General features: G+C 46.6%; 1 protein-coding gene across 4 annotated transcripts in view; it reads left to right on the top strand.

The window, feature by feature from the left end:
- EML6 (EMAP like 6) overlaps positions 1–27,170 on the top strand; it is a 263,423-nt gene that overhangs the window by 226,254 nt on the left and 9,999 nt on the right. For 3 of the 4 annotated variants that reach the window (XM_066378261.1, XM_066378258.1, XM_066378259.1), the window contains exons 29-36: positions 12,670–12,748; positions 15,530–15,659; positions 18,278–18,376; positions 18,972–18,992; positions 19,352–19,525; positions 23,293–23,501; positions 24,491–24,648; positions 25,273–25,387. In XM_066378261.1, coding sequence (XP_066234358.1) covers positions 12,670–12,748; positions 15,530–15,659; positions 18,278–18,376; positions 18,972–18,992; positions 19,352–19,525; positions 23,293–23,501; positions 24,491–24,648; positions 25,273–25,387 — 985 coding nt within the window. The remainder of the gene's footprint in view (positions 1–12,669; positions 12,749–15,529; positions 15,660–18,277; positions 18,377–18,971; positions 18,993–19,351; positions 19,526–23,292; positions 23,502–24,490; positions 24,649–25,272; positions 25,388–27,170) is intronic. The other variant, XM_066378260.1, reaches the window with a different exon arrangement.

Here is a 27,170-nt window from a genome sequence, read left to right as displayed (position 1 = left end):
AATAAACATGTGGATGCGTATCTTCTTTTGAATCAATGTTTTGGGATTCTTAGGATATATTTCTTAGGATATATTTTGGGATAGCTGGGTCAAAAGGCAGTAGTACCATTTTTAATATTTTGAGGAAACACCATACTGTTTTTCACAGTGGCTGCACAAGTCTGCATTCCCACCAGTAGTGCAGGAGGGTTCCCTTTTCTCCACACCCTCAGCAGCACTTGTATATTGATTTGTTAATGAGAGCCTTTCTGACAGATGTGAAGTAGTATCTCATTATGGTTTTAATTTGTATTTCTCTGTTGATTCGTGATGTTGAACACTTTTTCATATGCCTATTGGCCATCTGTATGTCCTCTTTGGAGAAGTGTCTATTCAGGTGCTTTGCCCATTCTTTAATTGGATTGTTTACCTTCTTGGTGTTGAGTTTTAGAAGTTCTTTATAAATTTTGGTTATTAACCCCTAATTAGATGTGTTGACAAATGTTCTCCCATTGTGTGGGTTGTCTTTTTATTTTGTTATGATATTTTTTGCTGTGCTAAAGCTTTTTAGTTTGATATAGCCCCATTTGTTTATTTCACTTGCTCATGGAGATATATTGGCAAAAATATTGCCAGAAGGGATATAAGAGAGTTTACTGCCTATATTTCCTTCCAAGGTTTTTATGGTTTTGCAACTTACATTTAAGTCCTTTATCCATTTTGTTTATTTTTGTGAATGGTGTAAGTTGGTGGTCTAGTTTCATTTTTTTGCATGTACCTGTCCAATTTTCCCAACACCATTTATTAAAGAGACTGTCTTTACTCCATTGTATGCTCTTACCTCCTTTGTAAAATATCAATTGACCGAAAAGACATGGGTTTATTTCTGGGTTTTCTGTTCTGTTCCATTGATCTGTATGCCTGTTTTTATGCCAATGCCAAGCTGTTTTGATTACAATGACTTTGTAGTATAACTTGATATCAGGAAGTGTGATATCTCCCACTTTGTTCTTCATTTTCAAGATTGCTGAGGCTATTTGAGTTCTTTTTTGGTTCCATATAAGTTTTTCCAGTATAGGTTCTAGATCTATGAAGTATGCCATTGGTATTTTAATAGGAATTGCACTGAATCTGTAGATTGCTTTGGGTAGTATAGACATTTTAATCATGTTTATTTTTTCTATCCATGAACACAGTAAGTATATGCTTCCACTTGTTTGTATCTTCCTTGATTTTTTTTTCAATGTTATATAATTTTTCAAGTATAAGTCTATTACCTTCTTGGTTAAATTTACTCCTAGGTACTTAATTTTTTTTTTTTTGCAATAGTGAAGGGAATTGTTTCCTTAATTTCTCTTTCTGACAGTTTGTTATTGATGTATAAAAGTGCAACTGATTTCAGAATATTAATTTTATATTCTGCCACCTTGCCAAATTAATTTATTAGGTCTAGTAGTTTTTTGACTGAGACTTTATGGTTTTATATGTATCATATCATATCATCAGCAAATAATGACAGTTTAACTTTTTTTTTCCAATTTGGATGCCTTTTATTTCTTTTTCTTGTCTGATTTCTGTGGCTAGGACTTCTAGAACTATGTTGAATAAGAGTGGTGAAAGGGGGCATCCCTGCCTAGTTCCTGTTCTTAAGGGGATTGCTTTTAATTTTTGCCTCTTTAGTATGATGTTGGCTGTCAGTTTAGCCTTTACTTTCAGTCTATGTGCATCTTTTGTTTTAAGGTGTTCTCTTGTAGACAGCATATGTATGGGTCCTGTTTTCTTATCCATGCAGCTACCTATGTCTTTTGATTGGAGCATTTAATCCATTTACATTTAAGGTTATTATTGATACATACTTATTTACAGTCATCCCTTGCCATATTGTGGTTCACTTTACATGGTCTCACTGTATCACAGATTTTTAAATTGTATATATCTAATTTTGTATCATGGATTTTTTGCTATATCACAGGATTTTGCAGTATATAGGTATCCTTATATATTATTTTAATTATTTTTGCAGTAAAATAAGCATTTTCTAGCCTAAAAAATGGAAAACAATATAAAAATTGTTAATTAAATCATTAAAAGAATATTTAATTGAAATAAAGCCTTAAAATATATAAATATTAAAATAAATATAAGGTTGCTACTTTGCAACTTTTTGCCTATAGTGGTAGGATTCAGGACCCTAACCCCCATGATAGACAAGGGACCACTGTATTGCCATTTTATTCTTTAAACCTATAATATCCTTTCTCTTAATTTTTTTTCTTTGCTCTTTTTATAGCAGGCCCTTTAACATTTCTTGCAGTACTGGTTTGGTTGTAATGAATTCCTTGAGTCTTTTCTTGTCTGGGAAGCTTTTTATTAAATATTTTCCCTTCAATATTAAAGGATAGCCTTGCTGGATAAAGTAGTCTTGGTTCTAGGTTCTTGTTTTGCATTATTTTGAATATTTCTTGTCACTCCCTTCTGGCCTCAAGTGTTTCTGTTGAGAAGTCAGATGTAATCCTTATGGGGGCTCCTCTGTAGGTAATTAACTGCTTTTCTCTTGCAGCTTTTAGTATTATTTTGTTGTCTCTTAACATTGACATTTTAATTATGATTTGTCTTGGTAAAAGTCTCCTTGAGTTCATCCTTAATGGGACTCTCTCTGCTTCTTGAACTTATGTGACTTTTTTCTTCCTCAATTTAGGGAAATTTTCAGCTATGATTTCTTCAAACAGGTTCTCTATCCCTTGTTTGTTCGCTTCTCCTTCAGGAACCCCTATGATGTGGATGTTGTTTCTCTTCATGTTGTCACAGAGGTCTCTTAGAGTTTCTTTAGTCTTTTTGAACCTCTTCTTTTTGTGGCTCTGCTTCTGGGCTTATGTTTATCTTGTCCTCTAAATAGCTAATTCAGTCCTCTGCTGCATCCAGCTTGCTGTTTATTCCTTCTAGTGCAGTCTTCATTTCTATTTTGTATTTTTCATTTCTGACTGGTTCTTTTTTATGATTTCAATGTCATTTCTGATGCTTGCTATCTCTTTGTTTCAGATTTTATGTGATCATCCATTGTTGCTCTAAGATCCTTGAGCATCCTAAAATCATTATTTTAAACTCTACATCTGGTAGTTTGGTTACTTCCATTTCATTTAGTTCTTTTTATGGGGATTTCTCTTGTTGATTCATTTGAGTCATATTTCTTTGCCCATTTTGTCTGTGTATTAGGTAACACTGTCTGACTGTGAAATTTGTTGTGGTGTCTTTATGAGGAAGATGGGGTTGGCGGTACTGACCTCCAGGCCGCCTGAGTTTCTTGCTCTAAAAATGCTTTTTGAGGGTAATATTCACCCTTCTGTTGTATGTGAGTATTGAATGCAGTTGGTCCTTTCGTGGGTGTGGTTATCTCTTCAGACTGGCTGGCTCTCAGGGTCAATCTTGATCATTTGTATTAGACACTGTGCAGTGTCTATCCTTTTGGGTGTATTTATTCTCCACAATGTCTGCTGCCTGCTGGACTCCTGCTTTGGATGCACTTCTTGTGTAGCTAGCTGAGCCTAGCATTGGTGCTGTCTGCCACTCATTACTGGTTGTGTTGGTTCTGGGTCTTCTTCAATTAGCATCAGCCATTGTTTGTAACCTGCTATGGGCTACCTGTCTGGAGATACTGCTCTGCTTGCTGTTTGTGTCTGCGTTTTCTGTGCCTGGGTACTGTGGAAGGGGCCAACTTGTGTATAAGGATCAGCTTCCTTCTGCTTAGAGATGACAGCTGCTCCATAAAAGCTCCAAGCTCCGTAAGATTTGCCTCCACTTTTCAGCTGCTCCACCTCCTCTTGCAGCTGCGTGGTCTTCCCAGAGTCTTCTGTAGAAAGACTGTGGTGTGGGCTCAGACTGACCTCACCCCACCAACCCCTCTACAGGTTGCAGGCTTAATGGGTTAGAGCAGCTGAGGTAGGGAATGTTAGTGGGACCCCCTACTTCAGCGGTTCTTGGTCAGAAGCTCAGTATGGGGAAAGCAGCCCCTACTCCAGAGCCTAATCCCTCAGACACTGCTGGATACTCCAATTCTATTTCTCCCCAGCAAGGTGAGCAGCAGGTTCAGATTGGGTGAGGCTGACTATCCTCTCTGCAAAAGTTCTTCCAGCTGATGAGCCCCTAGTCTCAGTGAAGAAGACTGAGAGAGTCTTCCCCTGGGGCTGTGTCCCTCCAGAAAGTGGTTAAGCCCCTCAACCTGACCCAACAATAGGTTCGTGGGGACCCACACTTTAAATGTCCGTGCTGCAAGCCTCTCTCCCTTCCCCATGTGGAGCCTAGCTCAGTGAGCCAGGATACCCAGCACTCAGGCCGGCTGACTGTGAAGCTCCACCCTGTCCAGTGCACACGAGCTGCTGGGCCAGTGTTGACCACAGAGAATGGAACTCACCTCAACTGTGCCCCATGTCTGATGATCCCTCCCTTAGGACACACCACCAGCAAGTGTCGTTAGGTTATAAACTGATGCTCTCTGCAGCTGGCCACTGGATGTGCCGGCCCTGGACCTCCCTGAAGGGAACCCAGCACAGACCAGTGGGAGACACTGCCCATGACACCTTCAGCAAACTTTTTGGAGCTACAAGCAATCCAGAGTTTGTGACTGCCTTTGCTGGGCCCAGGTGCATATGCAAATACCAAACCACACTCTTAGGCTGTCTTCTACCTACTCCAGGCCTGGGGGAAGGTCTGCAAAAAGCCAAGGTTCCCTGATCCCCACCTCCTGCAGCCTCTGTCTGCTGGCTGCTTGTGGGTCTAGGCCACTGGAAAAAACCTCTGGTAGAGTTTAAGCCTGGGCGTGGCCTCTGAGACCCAGAATGTGGTCTTCCCACTGTCTGGACAGTTTCTACTGAGTCTCCTGTGGGGCAGAACCACCAGTCATAGACTTGGGAGTGTGCAAGGGAAAGCTCCAGCCTCAATGCCAGAAAACGGAGTCACTGAAATACCCCCTGCTTTCTGACTTCTCAGAACAGTCCAGTCTCCATAGAGTGGGGCAAGAAAGATTCCCAAGGGTAGAGCAGTTGCTTTTCCCCAGGCTGATGCTGCTGCATGGAGGAGACTGCTACATCCAAGAGAGAAGGCAACTGCAGTACTGGAGAATGGCTCAGCACAGGGGTTCCATTGGCCATCCCCCATGGTGTCTTTCTGTGGGCCACCAACTTCACACTCCTCACAGAATACTAGTCCTTTCAGCTCTTTCATCCTGGGGCCCCAGTAAGAGGCTATGAATGGGATTTTTTTGCGCAGGCTTTTTAAGACAGAGCCTGCATCTCTAAGAGTTCGTCTCTTTCTCAAAGACAGAAACCTCAGCTCTTTTCACTGTCACATGCTGTGTGGGTGCACTTCTAGGCTCTGGGAATCTAGGGTGGGGTACCGGCCTGGGGCTGTGTACCCTCCCCTCTCAGGGCAACCCTCCCTGCAGTGAGGGTCCCTCTGGACCCTCTACCCTGCTCACCCCTGGGAGCCGGACAGCCCTTTCCACATCTCCGCCCTTCCTACCAGTCCCAGTGTGGCTTCTTCTGTGATCCTTGGTTATAGACTCTTCTTTGTTTAGTCCAAAGTTGGTTTTTCAAGATGATTGTTCTTAAATTAAGTTGTAATCCAATTTGGTCCTGGGAGGTGGCCATTGGAATGTTTGCCTACTTCGTTCCCATCTGGGAATCCCCAAAATTAATAATTTTTAAAGTCTATTGTTTAGCTATGTAAAACTCCACCAAAAGCTGAATAGTTAGTTGATCTTTTTAAAGGGACTTTAATGCCGCCATTCATAAATGATTTTCTTATTCAAATCTCTTGATTTTTCTGTATTGTTTGAAACAAAGCAATAATGTCTATATAATGGATAATTAAACCTGCCATTCATTAGAGAATAGTTTGCTTGATTTTTTTATCACAAAGAATGTGCCAGGCTATAATAATCCAGAAGCAAAATGCTATAAAATGTTATCTAAAAAAGATTAATACACCTAGGACGTCATACTCCTATGGTATATTCAGTTGACTCAAACCCACTTACTCATGGAGAACTCATCACAAATAGGTAAGCCCTTTTCTATGGAAAGGGAACATCTCTTAGAAGACCCTGTCAGCGTTAGGTCAGATTATTTTAATCCAGTCTACAAACATCTCTCAAATCTCCGTTTGCAGAAATGGATGCTATCAGGGTTGTCTACCCTGCCTCTTTCTACTGTAGTGTGGTCGTGATAGGATAATTGCAGAGGTATTTGCAGAAGCAATTGTTAGGGTACATGATTTGTACCCCTTGAAATGGTGTTAGTGGCCGTAAGGTGTGGGGGATCATGCTTTTATAAATGTATTTAGAGTAGATTGGCATGCTTTTTAACCAGCTCCACACACTCCTTTGAAGTTTGTGTCGTGCCCTGCCATCTTCTACCCCTCCCTTCCTGTCAGTTATCAGCGTCCTGTCTCTGAGGAGTTCAGCCAGTAGTCAAGTGGTCAACAGTAGCTCCTGCCATGCCATAGGGGACACTGTTATTTGTAGGGCCTCTCTCCCTCAGTGACATGGCCTTCTCTCTTTCAGATTTTTCATTCTCGGTATGTCCACTCTTCATCCCATATCATTATGACATCCAGTGCCTAGACACCTCCATTTTTTCCTAGGTTCATCAGCTCCCTCCTGGCCTTCCCTTTTTTGTCTGCCTCGGTGCCATTCTTCCTGTCCTCCTGGCTCTTCACCCCTGCATTTCCTCTACAACTCACCTCTTCGCTCTTCTGACTAGAAAGTGACTTTGGTGCAGATTGCCCTCACCAGGCTGTGTTGCCAGCGGCACTCAGGCCCTTTCTGCTGCTCATTCATTTTCATTCTTGTCTTTGGTTGGCTCCATTTGTCACTCTGTCAGAAGTCAGACAAATTTTTGCCTCCTCCTCAACCTTCTGCCCAAACCCTACCCCCTCCACTCCTGGCAAATGGCTTTTCTAATTTCCTTCACTGAGAAAACAGAAGCCACTGGACGTAACTTGGCGCTTGTTTCTCTCCTCTCTCTTGCTTCCCATCCCCCACCCCACATAAGCCCTTCCTCTTCTTTCTTCTCTTCTCTGAGGGAGTGAGCCCTGGTCCTGTGCAAGGCTGGTCCCTCAGCTGGTGCTGGGACCCCCCCTTGTCCCTGCTCCCTCTTGTTCCTCCTACATCACCCCCCCCCCCTTAGCTAGATCTATGTCCTCAGCCAAGAAACACCTTCCAGTATCTCACACCCCACCCATCTCTCTTCAAGGAAAAAACCAAATCCTTCGAATTATTTTTTTATGTTCTTTTACACAATACATTTATATATATATATATGGTCTCACCTTCACTTTCCCTCCCTTTTTTCCTTCTCATCCAGGTTTTACCAAGTCTCTCCTTCACTGTTTTTTCTCTCTCTCATTCTGCTCACATGATGACTTTTTAATTCCCAAATCCAATCCACTCTCTATATTTGTCTCATTAAAAGGAAGAACTGGCCCTGGCCAGGTGGCTCAGTAAATAGAGCGTCATCCTGGCGTGCTGAGGTTGAGGGTTCAATCCCCTGTCAGGGCTTATATGAGAATCAACCAATGAATGTGCAACTAAATGGCACAACTTAGTGGATCAATGAGTTGGTGCTTCTCTCTCTCTCTTTCTTTCCCCCCTTTCCCCCATTCTCCTCCTCCTTCCTCTCTTGCTCTCTCAAATAAATGGAAAAAAATTTTTAAAGAAAATTTTTAAAAAAGGAAGACCTGTTTCTTCTACAGTAGCTTTGTCCACTAGACATACAGTGCAAGACGTGTATGTGATTTTTCAATTAACCACATTAGGAAAGTTAAAATAGATGATGAAATTAATTTTAATACTTTATTTAATCCAATATATAAAAAGTTATTTCAACATGTAACCAATTTAAAATTATTAATGAGTTGTTTTACATTTTTTTAAAATTACTTTTAGGTCTTCAAAATCGGGTGTGTATTTACCAGTTGTAGCACCTCCTAGTTAGAACTGGCCTCAGTTCAAGTGCTCAGGAGTCACATGTGGCCAGTGGCCACCATGTTGGACAGGAAAGTTATCAACATTGGAAACAAGTCTCCTGGCCTCTCCAACCTCCTCTTGCCTCTCCAACCATCCTTTCTCAGTGTCCCGTCTCTGCTTCCTCTTCCAGCCCCTCACATGCTATTGGTCCTCAGGATTTCACCTTTGACCACCCTCTCTTTGTACTGTGCCCCCTTTCCCTGATCGATTTGATATATTCTACCCACTGCAGGATGATTCACAAGGTCTTGAATCTCTGAGTCCTCCCTTTCAGTTGAACTTTCAATTAGGATAGCAAACCTGCAGATGTCCAAAATTTGACACACCAAAATTGAACTCATCACCTTTCTTCATAAATCTCCTGTCTCAGTGTGTCACCATCCACCCAGATGTCCGAGTGGAAAACTGGTATTCCAGCTGAATTTCACTTCCTGCTCTATCCACAAGAGCTAAGCAGTTACAAACTCCTTGAAGTCTGCTTCACCAATATTTCTTTAACTGTTCACCTATTGCCTTCTCCATAATCACTGCATTAGTTCAGATCTTCACTGTCACTCCCTTGGGTTACCGCAGTGGCCTCTTCAATACTTTGCCAACCTTACTCATAGTTCCCTCCACTCCATCCTTTATGCCCTCAGTTTTTCACCCGAATAAATTGATATTTGCCTTATATGGCCACATCTGGGACTATATTCCCATTTTTAAGGGTTATGTTATAGGCTTCAGTCAAGAGCATTTTTAAGATGGCAGGCTCTCAGGTCACCCACAGTTCTCCTGCCTGATTCCCTTCTACCCCACTCTGCCACAGTGCAGCTCTACAGATGGTTCTAGAAGACAGAATACATTTAACATAATCCAGTTCCTTTTGTTCTGAAAATAGCCCTGTGTCTTTGGAGACTTTTCCTACACCTGGACTTACCTTAGAGCATTAGTGTTCTCTCTCTCTCTCAACAGACATCTTTGCAAATCTGTTTAAAACATGCCCCCTTCACCCCAGAAAAATGCACATATGCAAACACGTCCCTGAGGCCCATCCATGAGGTGATAGATCTCGTTTGAGGACATTCTACAGCGATCTCCAGGTCGTCCTTTGTTTCCTGCCTAAAACCAGGACCCAGGAGTAGCTCAGTTTCCCGAGACACTTTGAAAACTCTTGGAACATTTCTTAGCACATTCTGAAACATAGCTACATTTCCTCCAGTGACACTTTGAACATCATCTGACTAGCAACACTTAAAACAATTCCAGACTTGCATTTCTTGGCTAAATGTAGCTGAGCTTCTCCACACCCACACCCTTCTTTACAGAGGCTGCTTGGAACCGCTTTGTTCCTCACTGAACTTCCGAGCCTGCCTCCCCAGTCAGCTGTCACACTGAGCTGGTTTTTATCTCCTCAGTCATTTCCGAAGCTTTCCCAAACCCCTTGTCTCGGAACCCTCTCCGGCACAGCTTGGGTCATCATGTGCTCTGCAAGCCAACACCCCATGGAGGTGACAAGGAGGAACAGACACCCAGGGACTGGCCACCCTGGGGGGGCCTTTTGTGAACGAGAGCCTGTGTTGGGGAACATTCTCCACATCTTCAAGTGAGCCTAAGCTTTTTCTTCAGCTGGACGATGAGATTACAGCAGGGATTGACCTTCCCTGCCCACTGAATGGGTCGTTTCCATAGGGGACATGAGGGCAAAGGTAGTGACTCTACCCACAGGTGTGAGATGGGTCTCCAGCAGCCCACATCCCAGCACTGGGCAAGAAGAGGGCCACTTTCTTACTCAGCACCCAGCCCCGTGCTTGAGTTCTCAGCCCTCTCCTGGGCTTCCTGTCCCTGCCTTGCTTCCGAGGCGGAGCTGCCCTCCTGCTCTCACACGCTCAGCCTGTCCATCGTCTTCTCTCCTGACGACCCAGTTTGTTTGCTCTCTGCCAGGCTCCCTCAGATTTCCTGCCCAATGGAAGCTCTCTTGCTCCTTTGTTTCCCTGGGTGTCTTCAAAGCCCTGCATGCCCCCAGGAGGCCCCGTTGTGTCTCTGTCCCTTCCACCTCCGAGCCTGTCCCCTCACCACCCCTCCTAACCTTTCTGAGCTCCCTGCTGGCTCCCAGGAGCACTGCTTCCTCTCCCTTCCCCGCTCCCATCTCGTCTGGTGTGCCAGCTGGCAGCAGCAGCCCTAGAGAGTTCATTGGACTGAAAAGTGAGTGAATGTTCTCATGCGCTCTACTCTTTCCCACCTCAGCAAAGCTTTTCAGGGTCACATTTCTAACGGACTCTGATCTGGAAGGATTTAGAGCCGCCGAAAAATGCTAAAGCTCTAGTGTTTGGCCGTGTTTGACATTTTTGGCAGTCCCTCCCATGACTGATGTTATGAGCACTGTTTATAGATGCCTGGAAAGAAGCCTTTAATGCTTGTATTGTGTTTTGACTTGCTTTCCTTTGGAGGCAGGGAATTGTCAAGTAAGTATTCACAGCCTTCTGCAAAACCCCAGGTGTTGGATGAGCATCCAGTACTAAGCATTCATGTACAATCCGCAACCGCGAAGGCTCTAGACTCACAGTTCGCTGACGTTGCCACTATGCAGGTTTCTTCCTTTTGCCCTCTCATCTCCGGTTTTGAAGCAACACAGCTGTAAACATATGCTTGTGAAATATGAAAGAACCATGCTGAGATTGCTTTACTTTTCAAATTTTAAATGAAAATCAAGGTGAAAAAAGCATCAGGTTGCCTCTACGTATATATATGTACACACACACATATATATATCAATATATACAGTCTTGTGTATATATAAATACACGGTATCTGTGCTTGTATGCATACTTTATATACACTGTATAATATGTGACATATTATACAACCTGTGTGTATGCCCTGAAAACGAGCCCTGTGTTCTAATCTCCAGTTCTGCCTCACAAAGCCATGCTGCAGTCCCAGTGTCCCCTTGCTCCCCTTTCAGACCTTGGCTTGCTTTTGCCATCCACTTGAAACATTCTTAGGTGAAAGAAGAAACCCACGGATTTCATTTGAAAGTCCCACTAAAACAGAAGAAAGAGCAGATGTCTTGAGAAGCGATAATTAATGTGAAGGAAGTGTCTAATTGTGAGAACCGGCCCGCCCCCGCCTCCCGGTTTTGCTCAATTTGGCAGTGATGATGTCAGCCGGGGGTGTCACTTTGCAGACATGTGCTCTCTACCCGTTCTTCAGTGTTGATTATAATACCATTTGGTCTAACAATCACTTATGATTACATAATGTGTTTTGATTGAAGAGTTTCTGAGAAAATAAAGGTAGCTTGTTTTTCCCCAGCACAAAAATGTCAGCCGTTCCAGCAGGCAAGCTGCCCTACCAAGAACACTGGGAATTATTAGGCCAAATTATGAGTTGAACTTGATCTGAAAACAAACCATCCATTGTGCATAACTCCCAGCGACGTCCAGGAGGATGCGATTGTTTTCCTGACGACAAGTTTCTCCGCAGCACACTCTAACATAAGCAGAGTCCCCGGGCGCCTTTGCAAAGTCCCCCCAGTGTGTGGGAAGCATTGACAAGGCTTCCTTTTTTCTCCCCATTCTGTAGGCGCTTTAGTGCAGAGTTTGCCCAGAGACGCCAGGGTATGAGCTTTCTGAATTTGTAGACTGGTGCACTCTTTCATTTCTGTTTTAGTTCTTTGCTGGCATGCTCGGGAAGCATGGTTTGTGCCACGCAGGAATGTCTGTTCACTTGGAAAATGCTTGTGCATGAATGAGGTGCTTGCTAATGCGGCTCTAAACGGTACTAAGTTTCTCACTTGGCTTTGTTTGCTGCTTACAAGGGGATCAAGGTAATCCTTTCTCTTTGCCTAGCCCAAGAACAGTAACTAATGGATCTGGAGCGTGTGCTGGGGACTGGAGCAGGTCTCCCATACCCAGCCCCATTTCCTAAACTCCCCACAAACCAATTGAAGGGAATCCGTGGCGACTCAAAATTGGCCGACTTCTGTAAGAATCCGTGAGGGCTTACCCTTAACCCATTATAAGATCTTCTATTTAAGTTTAAAGGCCCAAATCTCCAAAACGGGGAGGGGAAAGGCAACTTTTACGATGATGGTGACAGTTTAACATAGACCATAACCTGGAGGGGGAGGGCAGAGTGGGGGTTCTGTTTCTCATCCCTGCTGCCCAGTGGCCCCTTTGTATAGTGAGAATGACCTGAATACAGGCCTCGGGGCACTCCCAGGCCTGCCCAGTCCCTTCCACTTCACACTATGCCGTGATTTTTTTACTACCCAATTCCAAACAGGTCTGCTACATCCCTGTCTGAAAAATGGCCAGTGGGCTCAGGAAGCACGGCCTCTACCTCCTCACGCTTAGGCTCCTCTTTGGTTTTAGTATCAGGGGTCAGGCTCGGGTGTTCTTCCTGGCTCCCAGGAGGGAGGGACTGACCCCTGGCTACCAGGGCTTAGGTGTGGGAAGCCCACCTCAGGGCCTGTGGATCATGGCCCCTTCAGGCAGGACCCTCAATGTCAGAAACTACCTTTCCGGGGGATGGGGTGGAGGCAGGCAACGGGGCATGACGGAACAGACCGAGGCGGAGGGTCCTCTGATGGGGGCGGAGAGAGGGGGCCTGGGCTTGGCCGGCCGCTGGACGAGAAACCTTGCTGTCTTTTGTTCAGCACTGTTTCTTCTGGTCGCTCTCTGTTCCAGACCTCCCGTTAGCAGAGCCGCTCCCCAGCCTGAGAAACTGCAGAAGAACAGTATCACCAAGAAAAGGAAACTGGTTGAGGTAAGGAGGTTCGGCTTAATCTGATACTGATAGTCTAAGACCTGCAGACACCAGCCTTTGCACGTCCCACAGCTGCCTCCCGGTGAACTGGAGTGGACCCGCTGGCTCTCGTTCCTTCTCCCTCTACAGAGCATCGTGTCCTCCATCCCCGTGACCAGGACTGCACACACTGGGTCACAGTCCTTCAGCTCTGCCACTGGGTCCTGTCAATACTAACTCTAAAATGTCCCATGTCCTTCAAACCTGGCTCCTTTTCCCTCTACCATGTGGGGAAAGGGAGAGAGAGATGAGGAGAGGGTGAGCTCATGCACTGTCTCTGGTGTGGGAGCACTTTCCCTGCGACAGTGGGGACTATGCAGCATACTTCCCCTGACGCAGCTTACACACACATCTTACACACACCTGACACTCGTGAGGTAGGTACTTTTTCTGTTCCTGTTTTGCAGATGAGAACACTAGCTCAAGGCAGTTCAGTGACTTGTTAGGTCCCTGAGGGGTGTGAATTCACTTGCTGAGACGTGAGGAGGCAGCTCTGGTGCACCTGCTGTTTTCTGAGAGCTGCCTCGCAGTTCTTCTGCCTTCAGACATACCCCGCCCTCTCAGGCCTTGCTGCACCCGCCCCACAGTTAGCTCTTTGAAATATGACTTTTCATGCTTTACCTTGGCATTAAGACCAAGAGACTCCCATGCTGGTGATTGGAATTCGAATTACTGGTTTCAAAACTTTAGCCAGGAGCTATCTTTCAAGCTCATTTCCTGTGAGTCTCCCCCATAACTCACATCTCCAACCCCAAACCTTTACTAATGGCCTCTGAAGCTGCCTTGTACTTTCAGGCCCCGGATTAGAACTCCTCAAGGTCCATTCTGATTGGAAGCTCCTCCTGCCACTCCACACCCTGGTCCTTCTAAACCCTCTTCTGGTGTCCTCTCTGTACAGTCTTTTCTGATGCTCTTCACCCTAGACCCTCCTGAGTCCTCCCCCCACAGCCCTTCGCATACTCTGCTGCCATTATTTCTTGCTCATCCAGCTCCCCTTCTGAGGTCAGAATAATCTATCCTTAATTTTTTATTAAACAAGAGGGATTCATTGGGGAAATTTATCATGGGACTCGTTTCCTGAGCATAGCTCAGGAAATGCAGCTGAGATTTGGGAACAACAGGATCCAGGGGCTGAAAAGCCATCATAAGCAAAGATGGGGCCTTTTTCTGCCAACAGAGCCTTGTGTGTGTCTGATACAGTCTCCTCTTTTTCTGCAGACTTTTTGAAACGACTCTGGTAGACTGTAGGTGCTACCCAGCGCCTGAGTTTACATCTCCTCAGTGAAGCAGCCAGGCCTAAATTCTCAGTTCCTGAGAGAGACCATCTGATTGGCCCAGCTGAGTTAGTTGCCCGCTAGGACAGAAAGTCACATAATTACACACACAGTTTCTGGGAAGCACATGGGGGTGAGGGATGGGGTTGCAGGGACTTTGAAGGGCGGGCACACACTCAGTAAGTTGAAAGAAAGGAGCTTTCCAGGTGAGAGATATTTAAAAAAGCAAAATATAAAGGTAGGAGAGCTCATGATATATGAGCTAAATAAACAAGACAACCTGACCAAGGGGGACAGGAGATGGGTGTGCAGGCTAATTGTACCAACGTAAGGAATGTGGGCTTTTCCCCACAGGCCACGAGAGTCAGCACATGTTGTTGAGGAAGGAGGTGGTATGGTATTTTAGGGGAATTAACCTGATGTGTGCAATTGGTGAGCTTTGGAGAAAGGAAAGGCCAGAGTCAGGGAACCTGGAGAAAAGGAACCCACATCTTAATCTCGTCTCCCACCAGCCAGCACAGCGCCTTGCACAGACCACTGCCCGCAACGCATGTGCGTCAGAGTGAATTAAGGGCCCATCTAATCGGAATCAGCCACTGCTCTTTGTCATGGAAGACAAGGCAGGAAGAAGAGAAAGACTAGAAACTCAGAACAGTATCTAGTTGTTGGGGGAAAAAATTAGAAACTTTGTAGGACAGGAACCCAACAACAGAATGAGCACGGCCTTCGCCTCCGCATTCTGCTCTGCCGGGCTCAGCTGCGCTGGTGGGAATCGGAGCAAATCAGAACCACCGTTCAGCTCTACTAGGAGCGACTCGGTAACCTTTACAGCAGCAGCAAATCCCTAGACCAGGGGTAGTCACCTTTTTATACCTACCGCCCACTTTTGTATCTCTTAGTAGTAAAATTTTCTAACCGCCCACTGGTTCCACAGTAATGGTGATTTATAAAGTAGGGAAGTAACTTTACTTTATAAAATTTATAAAGCAGAGTTACAGCAAGCTAAAGCATATAATAATAATTACTTACCAAGTACTTTATGTCGGATTTTCGCTAAGTTTGGCAGAATAAATCTTTGTAAAACAACTTAGTATAGTTAAATCTATCTTTTTATTTATACTTTGGTTGCTCCGCTACCGCCCACCATGAAAGCTGGAACGCCCAGTAGTGGGTGGTAGGGACCAGGTTGACTACCACTGCCCTAGACTGTGGCTCACCTGAGGGGCTGGGAAGCAAATCTAGTTTATTTAGAAAACTCACTATAATTCTGTGTGTTAACCTGTCCCCTAGCATGCTAGACAGCTTAAAAAGGGGGCGCATTTTACCCTCAGCTAGTCGAGAAGCAAAATGTTTTTAGCAAGTGGTTAGCTGTTTCACAGGCCATGCAGTTCCCATGAGACACGTGGTTGTCCCAGCAGCGTGGGCCTGTTCCTCTAATGGCCTCTTTCATCTTTGTGTGGGAATGCAGGAGCTGGCTCTCGACCACGTGTTTGGCTACAGAGGATTTGACTGTCGCAATAACCTGCATTACCTGAACGACGGTGCTGACATCATCTTCCACACCGCCGCGGCAGGCGTCGTTCAGAACCTCTCCACAGGTGACTGAGCTGCCGGGAAATGTCACTCTGAATGCAGGCTTTTACTGTAGCCTTTATATGCCCTTTCCCACTCTTTAGATGCCCCAAAGCATAAGCATTCTCTTCCCTTTAAAGCCATTCCTCTCTATTCCAGACTGGTATTGTTTAGTTCTAGAAAATGCTCAGGCTCATGCTTGAAGAATCAGAGTTGTCAAGAGAGATGTCTATGTTTCTGTCAGCACCAGGAGGCTGAGCGGATGGAGAAAAGCAAAAAAGAGGGTGTGGGGAATAGGGAAATTCGTACAATGGTAACCAAGAACAAGGCATGGGGGAAATTTTCTCACTCTTTTTTGTGTGTGTGTGTGTGTATGAGAGAGGGAAGATAAGACAGACAGGAAGGGAGAGAGATGAGAAGCGTCAGTTCTTCATTGTGGCACCTTAGTTGTTCATTGATTGCATTCTCATATGTGCTTTGACTGGGGGGCTACAGCAGAGCGAGTGACCTCTTGCTCAAGCCAGCAACCTTGGGCTTCAAGCCAGCGACCTTTGGGCTCAAGCCTGTGACCTCGGGGATTTGAGCCTGGGTCCTCCACATCCTAGGACGATGCTTTATCCACTGCGCCACCACCTGGTCAGGCTTCTCACTCACTTTTAACAGTGACCAACATTTTAACAGGTCAGATTTTCAAGTTTTGTTTGTTTTGACTATTTAGCTGAATTTGCAATGAAAATGAGAACATGTAAACAATAAAAGTACCCAAAATGTCCCTCAACTGTATGATGACTCTTAAATTTATTTTTTTCTATTTTTTAAATGTTTATTTTATTGATTTTAGAGAGGGGAAGGAGGAGAGAGAGAGAGCGAGAGAGAGAGAGAGAGAGAGAGGAACATCAATCTGTTCCTGTATGTGTCCTGACAGGGGATTGACCCAGCAAACTCTATGCTTTGGGACAATGTTCTAATCAGTGATCGGCAAACTCAGTCAACAGAGCAAAATATCAACAGTACAACAATTGAAATTTCTTTCTAGAGCCAAATTTTTTAAACTTAAACTTATATAGGTAGGTACATTCCTTATCAAGGTAGTGTCCGCACGTGGTATTTTTATGGAAGAGCCACACTCAAGGGGCCAAAGAGCCGCATGTGGCTTACAAGCTGCCATTTGCTGACCAGGGCAATAACCAAATGAGCTATCTGGTCAGGGCACATTCTTAAATTTAAAAAGTTTAAAAAGAGAAATAACCCAAGCAAAAAGCATTCAGAAATTAATGTAACAGATATCCATATCTTGACTACCAGATTTAAATGTTAATATTTGCCTTACTTGCTTCCTATCTTCAAAAACCTTTTTTTCTTTTCAAATGTTTGTGTCCTTCCCAATTTATGTAATTGTTGATGAATAAGTTTTTCAGACAATGAAATCACTAGGCACATGGTGACTTGTCTTTCTTTTGGAGGAGGGCCTTGAAATTTCCTGTGTATTTTCTCCATTTTCTAGCCTCATTTCTCACTCTAACAGAATGTGTGGTCTCCTTGTACGTCAGTGCCATCGTTCACCTCTCGTCCTCGGCCATTTGGGCGAGTTTACCGTGGCCAATTTTGACAGCAAACCCATTTGCCACAATGATCAAGTATTTCTTATCTTTCTCTTCCACTTCCTGTGACATACATCAAGTTGGGGCTTTAGGGGGTGAGCATCCCCCGTGTGTGCATATCCAGGCCCCCAAGTGGATCGGCACTGTGATGAGTAAGCATGATACAAAGGGATTCTCTAAGTATAGATGCTCCTTGACTTACGGGGTTTCATCCTGACAGGGTCGTCGTAAATTGGAAATGTCGTAAGATGAAAATGCATTTAATACCCCTAACCTACAGAACATCATAGCCTAGCCTAGCTAGCCTACCTTACATGTGCTCAGAACACTTATATTTTGCCCACCTACAGTCAGGCAAGATCTCCTAACACAGAGAGTATGGTAGAGTATCAGTTGTTTACCCGCCTGACCACATGCCTGACTGGGAGCAGTGGCTTGCTGCTGTGTGTTGCCACTGCCCAGTGTCACCAGAGAACTGGAATACAGGTCACTAACCCGGGAAATGATCAGAGTTTAAAATTCATGGTATGGTTCCTGCGGAATGTGTGTTGCCTTCCTTAAAGTCTAACCATCATGAGTCAGGAACCGTCTGTGTTTCCTTATTTCACTGTCTGCCCTTCCCAGTGAGTAGATGGCGCCATTTTGCTCAGTAAAGCGTTACCTCCAGGCCCCCGCCCCACCCTGCTCGGAGGTGGACACTGAGAAGCCGTCAGCCCTCAGCCAAGGGCAGCAGGAGACGTTAAATGTCATTATTCCGGACTCCGGAAGCTTCTGCACATGGCTGTGCTCAGGGCCCACACAGGACAGCGGGAAGGAGCGAAGGGAGCTTATGTGTATTAGATATGACACCTGCTCTCCTCTCAGACCCACAACAGACTGTGTAAATGTAAAAAGAGATCTCTTGTCTCCCCAAGGATGAGTCTGAAGTGAGAATTTGGGGGGTAAGTTCTCATTTTACAGGGCACTTCCAGACTCCACACGAAGCCTTGGGGTTGCCCCGAGGACTCCAGGTTCCCCAGCTCACCATCCACGTCTCTCCCCAGGGAGCCAGAGCTTCTACCTGGAGCACACAGATGACATCCTCTGCCTCACGGTGAACCAGCACCCCAAGTACAGGAACGTGGTGGCCACGAGCCAGATAGGTAGGAGGGCCCGCTGCGGCCGAGGTCCTCCCCGCTGAGCGGGAGTGCTGGCCTAGCCCTACTGGGGCAGGGAGGGCGGCTCACGGACATCCACCCCTTCTTGTTGATGTTGCTGTTGATTTTTTTGAGCCCTGAATGTATCTGTGTTGCTTGAGTTGATGCATCCAGTGACTGGTGATTCTGAGGAGCCCTGAAGTCAGGCCATAGCATGATATTCGAAATAAATATGGGCTCACCTCTGTGACCTCGTGAGGATAATTTTTCAGACCCCAGGTGTCAAAGGAAGAGCGCCGTGTCTGAAGCCTGGTGGACTGCAGTGTGTGTGCCTGGCTCCTCTGTGCCCCAGGAAACTGCCAGCAACAAATGTGAACCGACTCACATTTGTGAAGTGTCTCTTTTGTTTAACTTGCTCGTTTCAAGGGCAGTTTTTACAAACATATCTCCCTGCTTGTTTTCATTGACCCCATGTCCATTTTTAAATTTACTTTGAAATTTTCTGATGCTGATGTTTAGTGCTTCACTGTTGGAAACATGACTTATTTTAGCTGTTGTTTTCCCTTGCCGCTTCCTCATTGCCATTGCCCACCTCACGCAGGTGATGTTGCGGAGACCTCAGGTACGGCTGTTCCGTCGTGAGTAGTTTGAATCTGCACCGCAAAATCATGTCGCTGTATCGTGTTTGCTGATTGTATTTGGCTGAGTAGCAGATACAAATCGTTGACCTCATCAGTCTCCTTTGTATAAACTCCCCACAAGTGTGCGTGTTGGGTGTAAGTGCCCTTAGCTGTCTCCAAAGGCACAGCAGATGTTTGCTGTTGCCTTTTCCCTCTGGCCAGGTCAGGCTGCAGGTCTCTTCGGCCCAGTAACTGCAAGGCCCCTGAGCACTTGTCTTCAAAAGACCTTTAGATGAACGTAAGTGTGGCCGCGGCTCGCTGTTCTCCAGCCTGAGCTCTTTGTCACACCTCCCACATTCAGGAACGACACCTTCGATCCACGTCTGGGACGCCATGAGCAAGCACACCCTCTCCATGCTGCGGTGCTTCCACTCTAAGGGGGTGAATTACATCAACTTCAGTGCTACCGGGAAGCTGCTGGTGTCGGTGGGCGTGGACCCCGAGCACACCATCACCGTCTGGCGTTGGCAGGAAGGTACGAAGCTGAGCTCCCTGTCCATCCGATGGGAGGGAGGCGTGCGCTGGCATGGGCTGGGCCCCAACCTGGGGCTGCCTCCCCGCGGAGGCAGGCACTGCCGCTGGGCCAGCGGACACCAGGACTCTCGGGATCCTGGAGAAACTGCTCACTGGACACCACTGCATCCCTGGGCCCTGTGGCCAGGAGGGGCTGGCCAGGGCAGGCCTGTGATGGTCAGCGAAGGGGCGTGGGGCACTGTGGGAGAGCGCCCCCTGCGGCAGCCTTCGTCCTCCAACAGAGGCAGCAGCCCCCTCCATCTCTGTCCTGACAGCCTCTGACCCGACTGCCTTCTCAGCATGCTTTCTAGTGACTCCTGGATCCGGCTGCCGCCTTGTCACCTGGGTTGTCTTATTACAGGAACTGGGGACATGGTTTTCCACCATAGTCTTAGAAACTTAATTTTTTTTATATATATTTTACTTTTTTGAAATGGGGATTCATCTTATAATCAAGGTTTATATCTAATTTAGCTGGTTTTCTTTCTTACTTCCCCTTCCCCGGTGCACAAGGCACATGCACACAGAGAAAGAGGCTGCTACTAAACTTACGATTCTCTTAGAATCAAAGATGTGCCACCTTCCGAGCATATTCTCAGGCTGACAGAAGCAGATCCAATTAGTCGGGACATTAATGAGGTCTGTCTGCAGCAGAAGAGCCCGTTTCTGGGGCATGTTCGCCGGCACACACACAGACAGCATGTCTCTGACCCAGGGCTTCCGTGTCCCATTATCTCAGCACCGTCCCATGGGGGGGGGGGGGGGTGCTGAGAGGGGTCTCCAGAGAGATGAGCGCAGCAGGAGACAAGTTCCAATCCCTCCTGAGCTCCCACGTGAGGAAAAGAGGTTGGGGACATGCGGGCTTTTACGATGACATTCACTCATCACCTTCATCCTTTTCTCATTTTCTTATCTGTGAGTATGTGTCTGAATAGCCCTGTAATCTGTAGCTTGGGGCTGTGGGTTCATTCCTCACTATGTCCTGGCCAGCTGACTAAATAGACTCAACCCCAGATGAGAAATTGAGCCTCTTAAATGATAGCCTCGTCGCATCCTTGAGTTGACAGGACGAGGTAAGGCTTCCTGCCCAGGCAGCGTCCTCGCCTTGGAGGAATTCCTCCGCCTGCGTTTCAGACCGATTCCCATCCTCTCCTTGAACGCTTTCAAGGATGTGGCCCTTGTCGCTTCACAAGGCAGCCCACTTGCTCTTGCAAAGTTCTTCTAAAGCCCTTCCTTCTGTGAGGTCATGAGTTGTGTCGTCATGCCTTTCTTTTTAATTATTTTTATTTATTTATTCATTTTAGAGGGGGGGAGAGAGAGAGAGAGAGAGAGAGAGAGAGAGAAGGGGGGAGGAGCAGAAAGCTTCAACTCCCATATGTGCCTTGACCGGGCAAGGCCAGGGTTTTGAACCGGCAACCTCAGCATTCCAGGTCGACGCTTTATCCACTGCGCCACCACAGGTCAGGTGTCATGCCTTTCTTATACACCAGCGACTCTGCTCCCTGCGGTCGCCAAGACCAAGTGCGTTCCTACTTCCTTGGAAGGAAGCTCTGGCCCCTACCCACAGTCTCGTCTTGTCCAGTTCAGGCTGGCCCTCCTCACTTCCCTCCTCTGTCCCTCTGGGCAGGACCTTTCCTCACTGGGGGCCCCTTCTGACCTCCTGAGGGAGAATTGGTGGAGCCAGAACTTTTTAACAAGCTCCCCGGAAAACAGGAAGCCTCCTGTTCGGTAACTCCCCGCCCACTGTCTTTGTTGGAACCAGCACTTAGGCCTGTACAGGTGGGTTCTGAGCCAGTGATGGTAACAGCCTCTCACCAGCTCTTCTGAGCTGATGTGTGTGGTGTTTCCTTCACTTCACGTCCGGCGTACAGATAAATGGTATGTGTTTTCAGGGAGGTGTATGTACATTTTTGTTACCATTCAGGAGAATATGATTCATTCCTCATTTGTTAATTAGTTTGTGGAACTCTTGAAAGTGTGTGGGGGGTGGTAAGAGTTTAAAAAAAAAAAAAAAAAATATGAGCTTATTATATAACCTGCCTGTTGCCAGATCCTAGATACTCGTGTGAAATTTGTTCTGAGCAACCGAGAAGCCAGTGCCCAGAGGGAGATGGCATCTGCACAGTTAGAAGTGTTCACAAGATTACAACCAGGAAAAAACAGAGACTTGGAAGAAATGTGCATCTTCTTATTGTTTTATTTTGCATTTCCCCTGCGGCTACTGAACTCTTTCCATCACTTTATTGACTGCTTGTGTACCACTGCTTCTGGGATTCAGCTGTTCACATCCTTTTTCTGCTGGAGGCAGGAGGGCTGTTTGTCTTATAATCTGCAGTTCTTTTGATTCTTAATGTTCATTGTCCCTTATAAGTTTTACAGATGTTTTCTCCCACTCTGTTGTCTTTTAACTTAGTTGATGGCATTCTTAGGGACCATGGACCCAAGGTAGAGATGGGTCTATTCCAGGAAGTCAAACATTTCACCTGCACAGTGGCTTACGGCCGGGAGTGAGAGGTGGCCTGCAGCCCTCCCCGCCCTCCCCGTCCCTGGGAGGCGATTCCAGGAGGGAGTGTCCACAGGCTGGCGGTGGTCTGGCCTCATTAAGAACATGCCATCACCACTCTTTGAGAGAGCCGTTATAGAAACACATGGGTAAATAAGTGTAAGTTATAAGGAAGAGGGGAAGAAAATTACATGTGAGTGAATAATGTAGGGAGAGGAGATAAGAGAAAAATTGGAACTAACCACTAAGAGCAAGTTAAGAGAATGTGAAGTTTAAAATAAAAATTAAAAGCTCAAGGGCTGATGAGACAAAAATAGATGCAGTTTAAAATAAGGGCTAAAAGAACAGGAGCCGAGAGATTTATAAAGAAGCTAAGAATGATGATAGCAGCGATGGCGCAGGAACACTCAGCGAGCACCGTGCCGCAGGGCTCACTTGTATCAGTTCTTTTAATCCTCACGACACTTTCAAAGATGGGGCTCTTCTTATCTTCAGTTTACAGAGGAGGAACCGAGGCACAGAGAGGCTGACTCCCTTGTCCAAAGTTGTTCTACAAATAAATGGTGGCATCGGGATTGGATTAGAACAAAGGTTAAATAAAACTCAGGAGAAAAAAAGAAAAACTTGAGACAAGTCAAAAGCATAAATAAATGGAGTTGAGGGAAGAATTAGTTATTAAATGTAAAAGGTAAAAAAAAAAAAAAAAAATTAACCCTAAAAGCCATAAAGGAAAATGGAATATGAGGACCTTTATTTAAAAAGAAAATAAGAATGGAGAATCCTGGAGGGAAATTAAGGCTAAAAGACTGAGCCTTCAGTGACACTCCGGGGGCTGTACTCCCATGGGGATGAGTCTTATGGTGATGTGTGTGTGTGTGTGGGGGGGGGGGGGCTTAAGCCATTTGCCCTTTTTATCTTACCTGAAAGCTTCCTTCTCCAAGGCTGTCCTTACCTGTTCACAGGGGCCTGGATATGGCTTGTGGGGTGGGGTGGAGTGGGGTGGAGGCAGGGGTTATGTTAGCAGCACCTGCTGTTCTGGAAATTTACCCGGACACAGCCTCTTTCCCACCTTGGGAGCAGTGTCGGAGGGGGCAGGGTGCTGTGAGAGAAGCAGGGACGCTGGCGTGGGCCCTGGGCTCGCTGGGTGGGGAGCCATCCTGGGCTGGGGCGTCCTCCGGCCCGAGGGCTCAGCATGGCCACCTCATGGGCCTCTCTCATCCACACAGGTGCCAAGGTGGCCAGCCGAGGGGGTCACCTGGAGCGCATATTTGTGGTGGAATTTCGCCCCGATTCAGACACGCAGTTTGTGTCTGTCGGTGTCAAACACATGAAGTTCTGGACGCTGGCAGGCAGCGCCCTCCTTTACAAGAAGGGCGTCATCGGGTCCATGGAGGCTGCCAAGATGCAGACGATGCTCTCCGTGGCCTTCGGTGCTGTGAGTTCCAGCAGAGCTTCCCGACAGGGGACCTGAGCCCTGGGCTCGGTGGGGTGGGCTGGGGGCATGAGGAAGGAGTCTGGCCAAGAAGCTGTGAACCACAAGAAAGCCATTGCCACTGGCTTTATTGGCTTATTTGCAATCACTGCTCCCTTTCCTGAGCACAGTTGGGTGAGCTGACTATATTTTCCCCCCTCAAAATGTTAGAAAAGGAAGGGGAGTAAAGAGGGATAAATATATAGTGACAGAAAATGATTTGGCTTTGGGTGATGGCCACAGTTCAAATGCTATAGAAATGTTTACCTGAGACCAGTGTACTCTTATTGATCAGTGTCACCCCATGAAATTCCATTTTCTAAGTTAAAAATAATGTTAGAAAAGGTAGGGCCCCACTCAGGGCAGAGGGCTCATTATTCCAGAGGCAGACGGACTTGGAAGCCTGCCAGGCCTGGGTTAGACAGCACAGAGGAGGTGGGTTGTTTCTACTACTGTAGAACGTCCTTCAGCCCTCGTGTACCACCAGTTCCCCCAACTGACATCCTCAAATGGGCGGAGCGGTGCCCTCAGTCCACTGGCAAGACGCCCTGGGGATGTTTTGGAACATAGCCCATTCTTGCCCTCCAGCTGTGGATGTACCCACCTAGATGAGCCCAGGAAAGTGTCCTTCAGGTGGGGTCCTGCCCGTCCCTTCCGATCCCCTGGGACTTGCTCACAGAATGGAAATTCACTTTATGCAGAGCTGTGTTCAGTGGGGAAGTCACAAGCCCCAAAGTACAATGAACTGAATTTCAAAACCAGGTGATTTATTATACACTATTTGGGGTTAGCTGCAAATTGCCTTTCCTTACTTAGCACAGAAGGTCAGCTTGAGTGCGTGTTTGCATTTCTCCAGCTCTGGTTCCTTAACAGAGGAGCAGGGGTCTGGGAAGGGCCCCCGTGGAAAGCTGTTGTTGAGTGTCCTGGTGTGGAAGGTGTCCCTTGGTTTACAGAACAACCTCACTTTCACGGGTGCCATCAATGGGGACGTCTATGTGTGGAAGGACCACTTCCTCATCCGGCTGGTGGCCAAGGCGCACACAGGCCCTGTCTTCACCATGTACACGACCCTCCGGGACGGACTCATAGTGACTGGCGGAAAAGAGCGGCCGTAAGCAAAGCTTCTCTGGGAACCAGTGGTCTCGCTGTTTAGTTTTGGGAGGAACTGACAACTTGGAGCAAGTGCAGATTTGCAGTCTCCTGTCTTTTCTGCAGCTGGGAGATCAATCTGCCACTTCTCCAGGAGGGCCCTAAGTCAAAGCCTTCAGCAGTAAGCATGAGAGGAGACAGCTATTTCACGGTAGTTTAAAAACTGAGAGGTATTCTTGAGGAGATCTAAGTGGCTTCGCTGTTCAAGTGTGACTTTGGGTAGCTCAGGGGGAGAAGTGAAAACAGGAGAGAGCCGTTCCAGTGGGGAGAGGGAAACTGTGACAACGAAGCAGAAAAACAGGAGAAACATTTATTTCTCTGTGTTTGAGCTAATAAAAAGTTTGATTTTCTAGATTACAATTCTCTTTCCTTCCAAGATCATGATATTTGAAGGCATTTTAGAAAATCAAGGGCTTATGATGGCTCATCAGCAGGGCCCAAGAAAAGAGCCACGCTGGAGGGTCAGTCCTACTGGGCTCCGGGTGCCTGTGACCTTAAGGAGGTGACAGAGCGAGAGGGCTGTGGAGGGTCATGAGGAAGTCTGAAGCCAAGGGGTAACATGGAATTCCTCTTGATCGTTTTTTAGGACCAAAGAAGGAGGTGCCGTGAAATTGTGGGATCAGGAGATGAAGCGCTGCCGTGCCTTCCAGTTGGAGACGGGGCAGCCAGTGGAGTGCGTGCGCTCCGTGTGCCGCGGCAAGGTGAGTGCGCGGCCGTCTGCGCACGGCCGGTCTGCCCTGGCGCCGGCTGCCCGCGGGACTGCTCTGCCCTCGCGCCCTCCGCCCACGGGGCAGGCCAGGAGGGAGGGGTCCCAGTGAGAGTCCTTGCATCACCTTCCCAGCGGTTGCCTAAAATTAGACAGTCGAAAGTGGTAGCAACCAACGTTTATTTGGGATCAAAAAACTGCAATCTGGGGAGCACAAATTTAGGCAGGAACCCAATTAGTGCCCCTATTGCAGGGTGAAAGCAAGAGGGTTTTACATGAAGAGAAAAGGGAATAATTGCGTGAAAAGAAGAAAGAATACCTAGATGGTAACAAGCTGAGCTACTCTGGGCTACCCATGATTGTTAATGATTCTGTCTTAATAGAAAGTCTATAATCACAGTCCTGGTGGTGAGAAGGTTCACTTTCCTGCTGGCTTTACAAAAGAACAGAGTTGGTTTTCATGCAGTCCAAAGAGCTGGCCCAGTCAAAAGATTCAAGGAACAAGACGTGCAAGGGAGTTCCTCTAGAATGCAGCTCCAACTCCATTTTGAAATGGCTCCGTTAGTCATTTTTCACACCAGCTAGGCACTTTCCCTGTGCTGAGTTCTTGAACCCTTAAAACAAGACTCCTAGGTATCGGTATACACTGTATTGGGGAGGTAGCTTAGAGTCAGACCTGGGTGCAAACGGTGACTAACCCAGTAGAACTGGGTCTGTGACGTATGCGTGTTATTTAACCTGTGTCCAGACCACGGTTGTTATGAGGATCACATGCATTACACATGCCCACTGCCTTTCATCATGCCTGGCACATGGCCACATTCAGATGTTAGGTGCTATTATTACAGATAATATTATCATTGGCATAGAGATATTGAATAATTTGCCCATGCTCAAGGTTATGCCGTCAGTGAGGGAGAGAGTAAGGGCCACCAAATTGTCTGATTCAAGTCACTGGTTTTCAAGGCAGACCTTGGCTGAATATCAAAAAACAACTGTGGTGTTTCTTAGAAAATACGGCCCCCGCCACAGCTGGCAAATCAGAATCTAAAGGGCATGTTTTCCTTCTTCCCTTTTCTTTTTTTAATACCCCCAGGAGATTCCAGTGCACTTGAAAACAAATATCTTCTATTTAATACCTTGGTTTATATTTTTGGATTGGTGAGAATCTAAGAATTTGCTTCCTAGATGCTCTCCATAAAAAAGGCAAACCTGAGCCTGACCAGGCGGTGGTGCAATGGATAGAGCGTCGGACTGGGACGCGGAGGACCCGACCCGGGTTCAAGACCCAAGGCCACCAGCTTGAGTGCAGGCTCATCTGGTTTGAGCAAGACTCAAGGCTCACCAGCTTGAGCCCAACGTCGCTGGCTTGAGCAAGGGGTCACTCACTCTGCTCTAGCCCCCGGAGTCAAGGCACATATGAGAAATCAGTCAATGAACAACTAAGGAGCTGCAACGAAGAATTGATGTTTCTCATCTCTCTCCCTTCCTGTCTGTCTGTCCCTATCTGTCCCTCTCTCTGGTTTTCTCTGTCTCTGCCACACACACAAACACACACACACACACACACACACACACACACACACACACAAAGGGAAACCTGACACTGTAGTCCACATGACTTGATATTGGGGATGTGGTGTGTACAGAGATAAATGGCAGCCATCTGGAAGGGGACTTAGATGTGTGAGAGATGAAGGCAGGATGAGGTCTAAGCTGGAAGGCATCCAAGATGGATTTTTGTCCCATGGCAGGAAGAACCCAGCAGAGGGTGAGCT

The sequence above is a fragment of the Saccopteryx leptura genome, chromosome 3 (genome assembly GCF_036850995.1).
Source record: "Saccopteryx leptura isolate mSacLep1 chromosome 3, mSacLep1_pri_phased_curated, whole genome shotgun sequence".
In the NCBI taxonomy this organism is placed as follows: Eukaryota; Metazoa; Chordata; class Mammalia; order Chiroptera; family Emballonuridae; genus Saccopteryx; species Saccopteryx leptura.
This window is presented reverse-complemented; position numbering and strand designations above follow the sequence as displayed.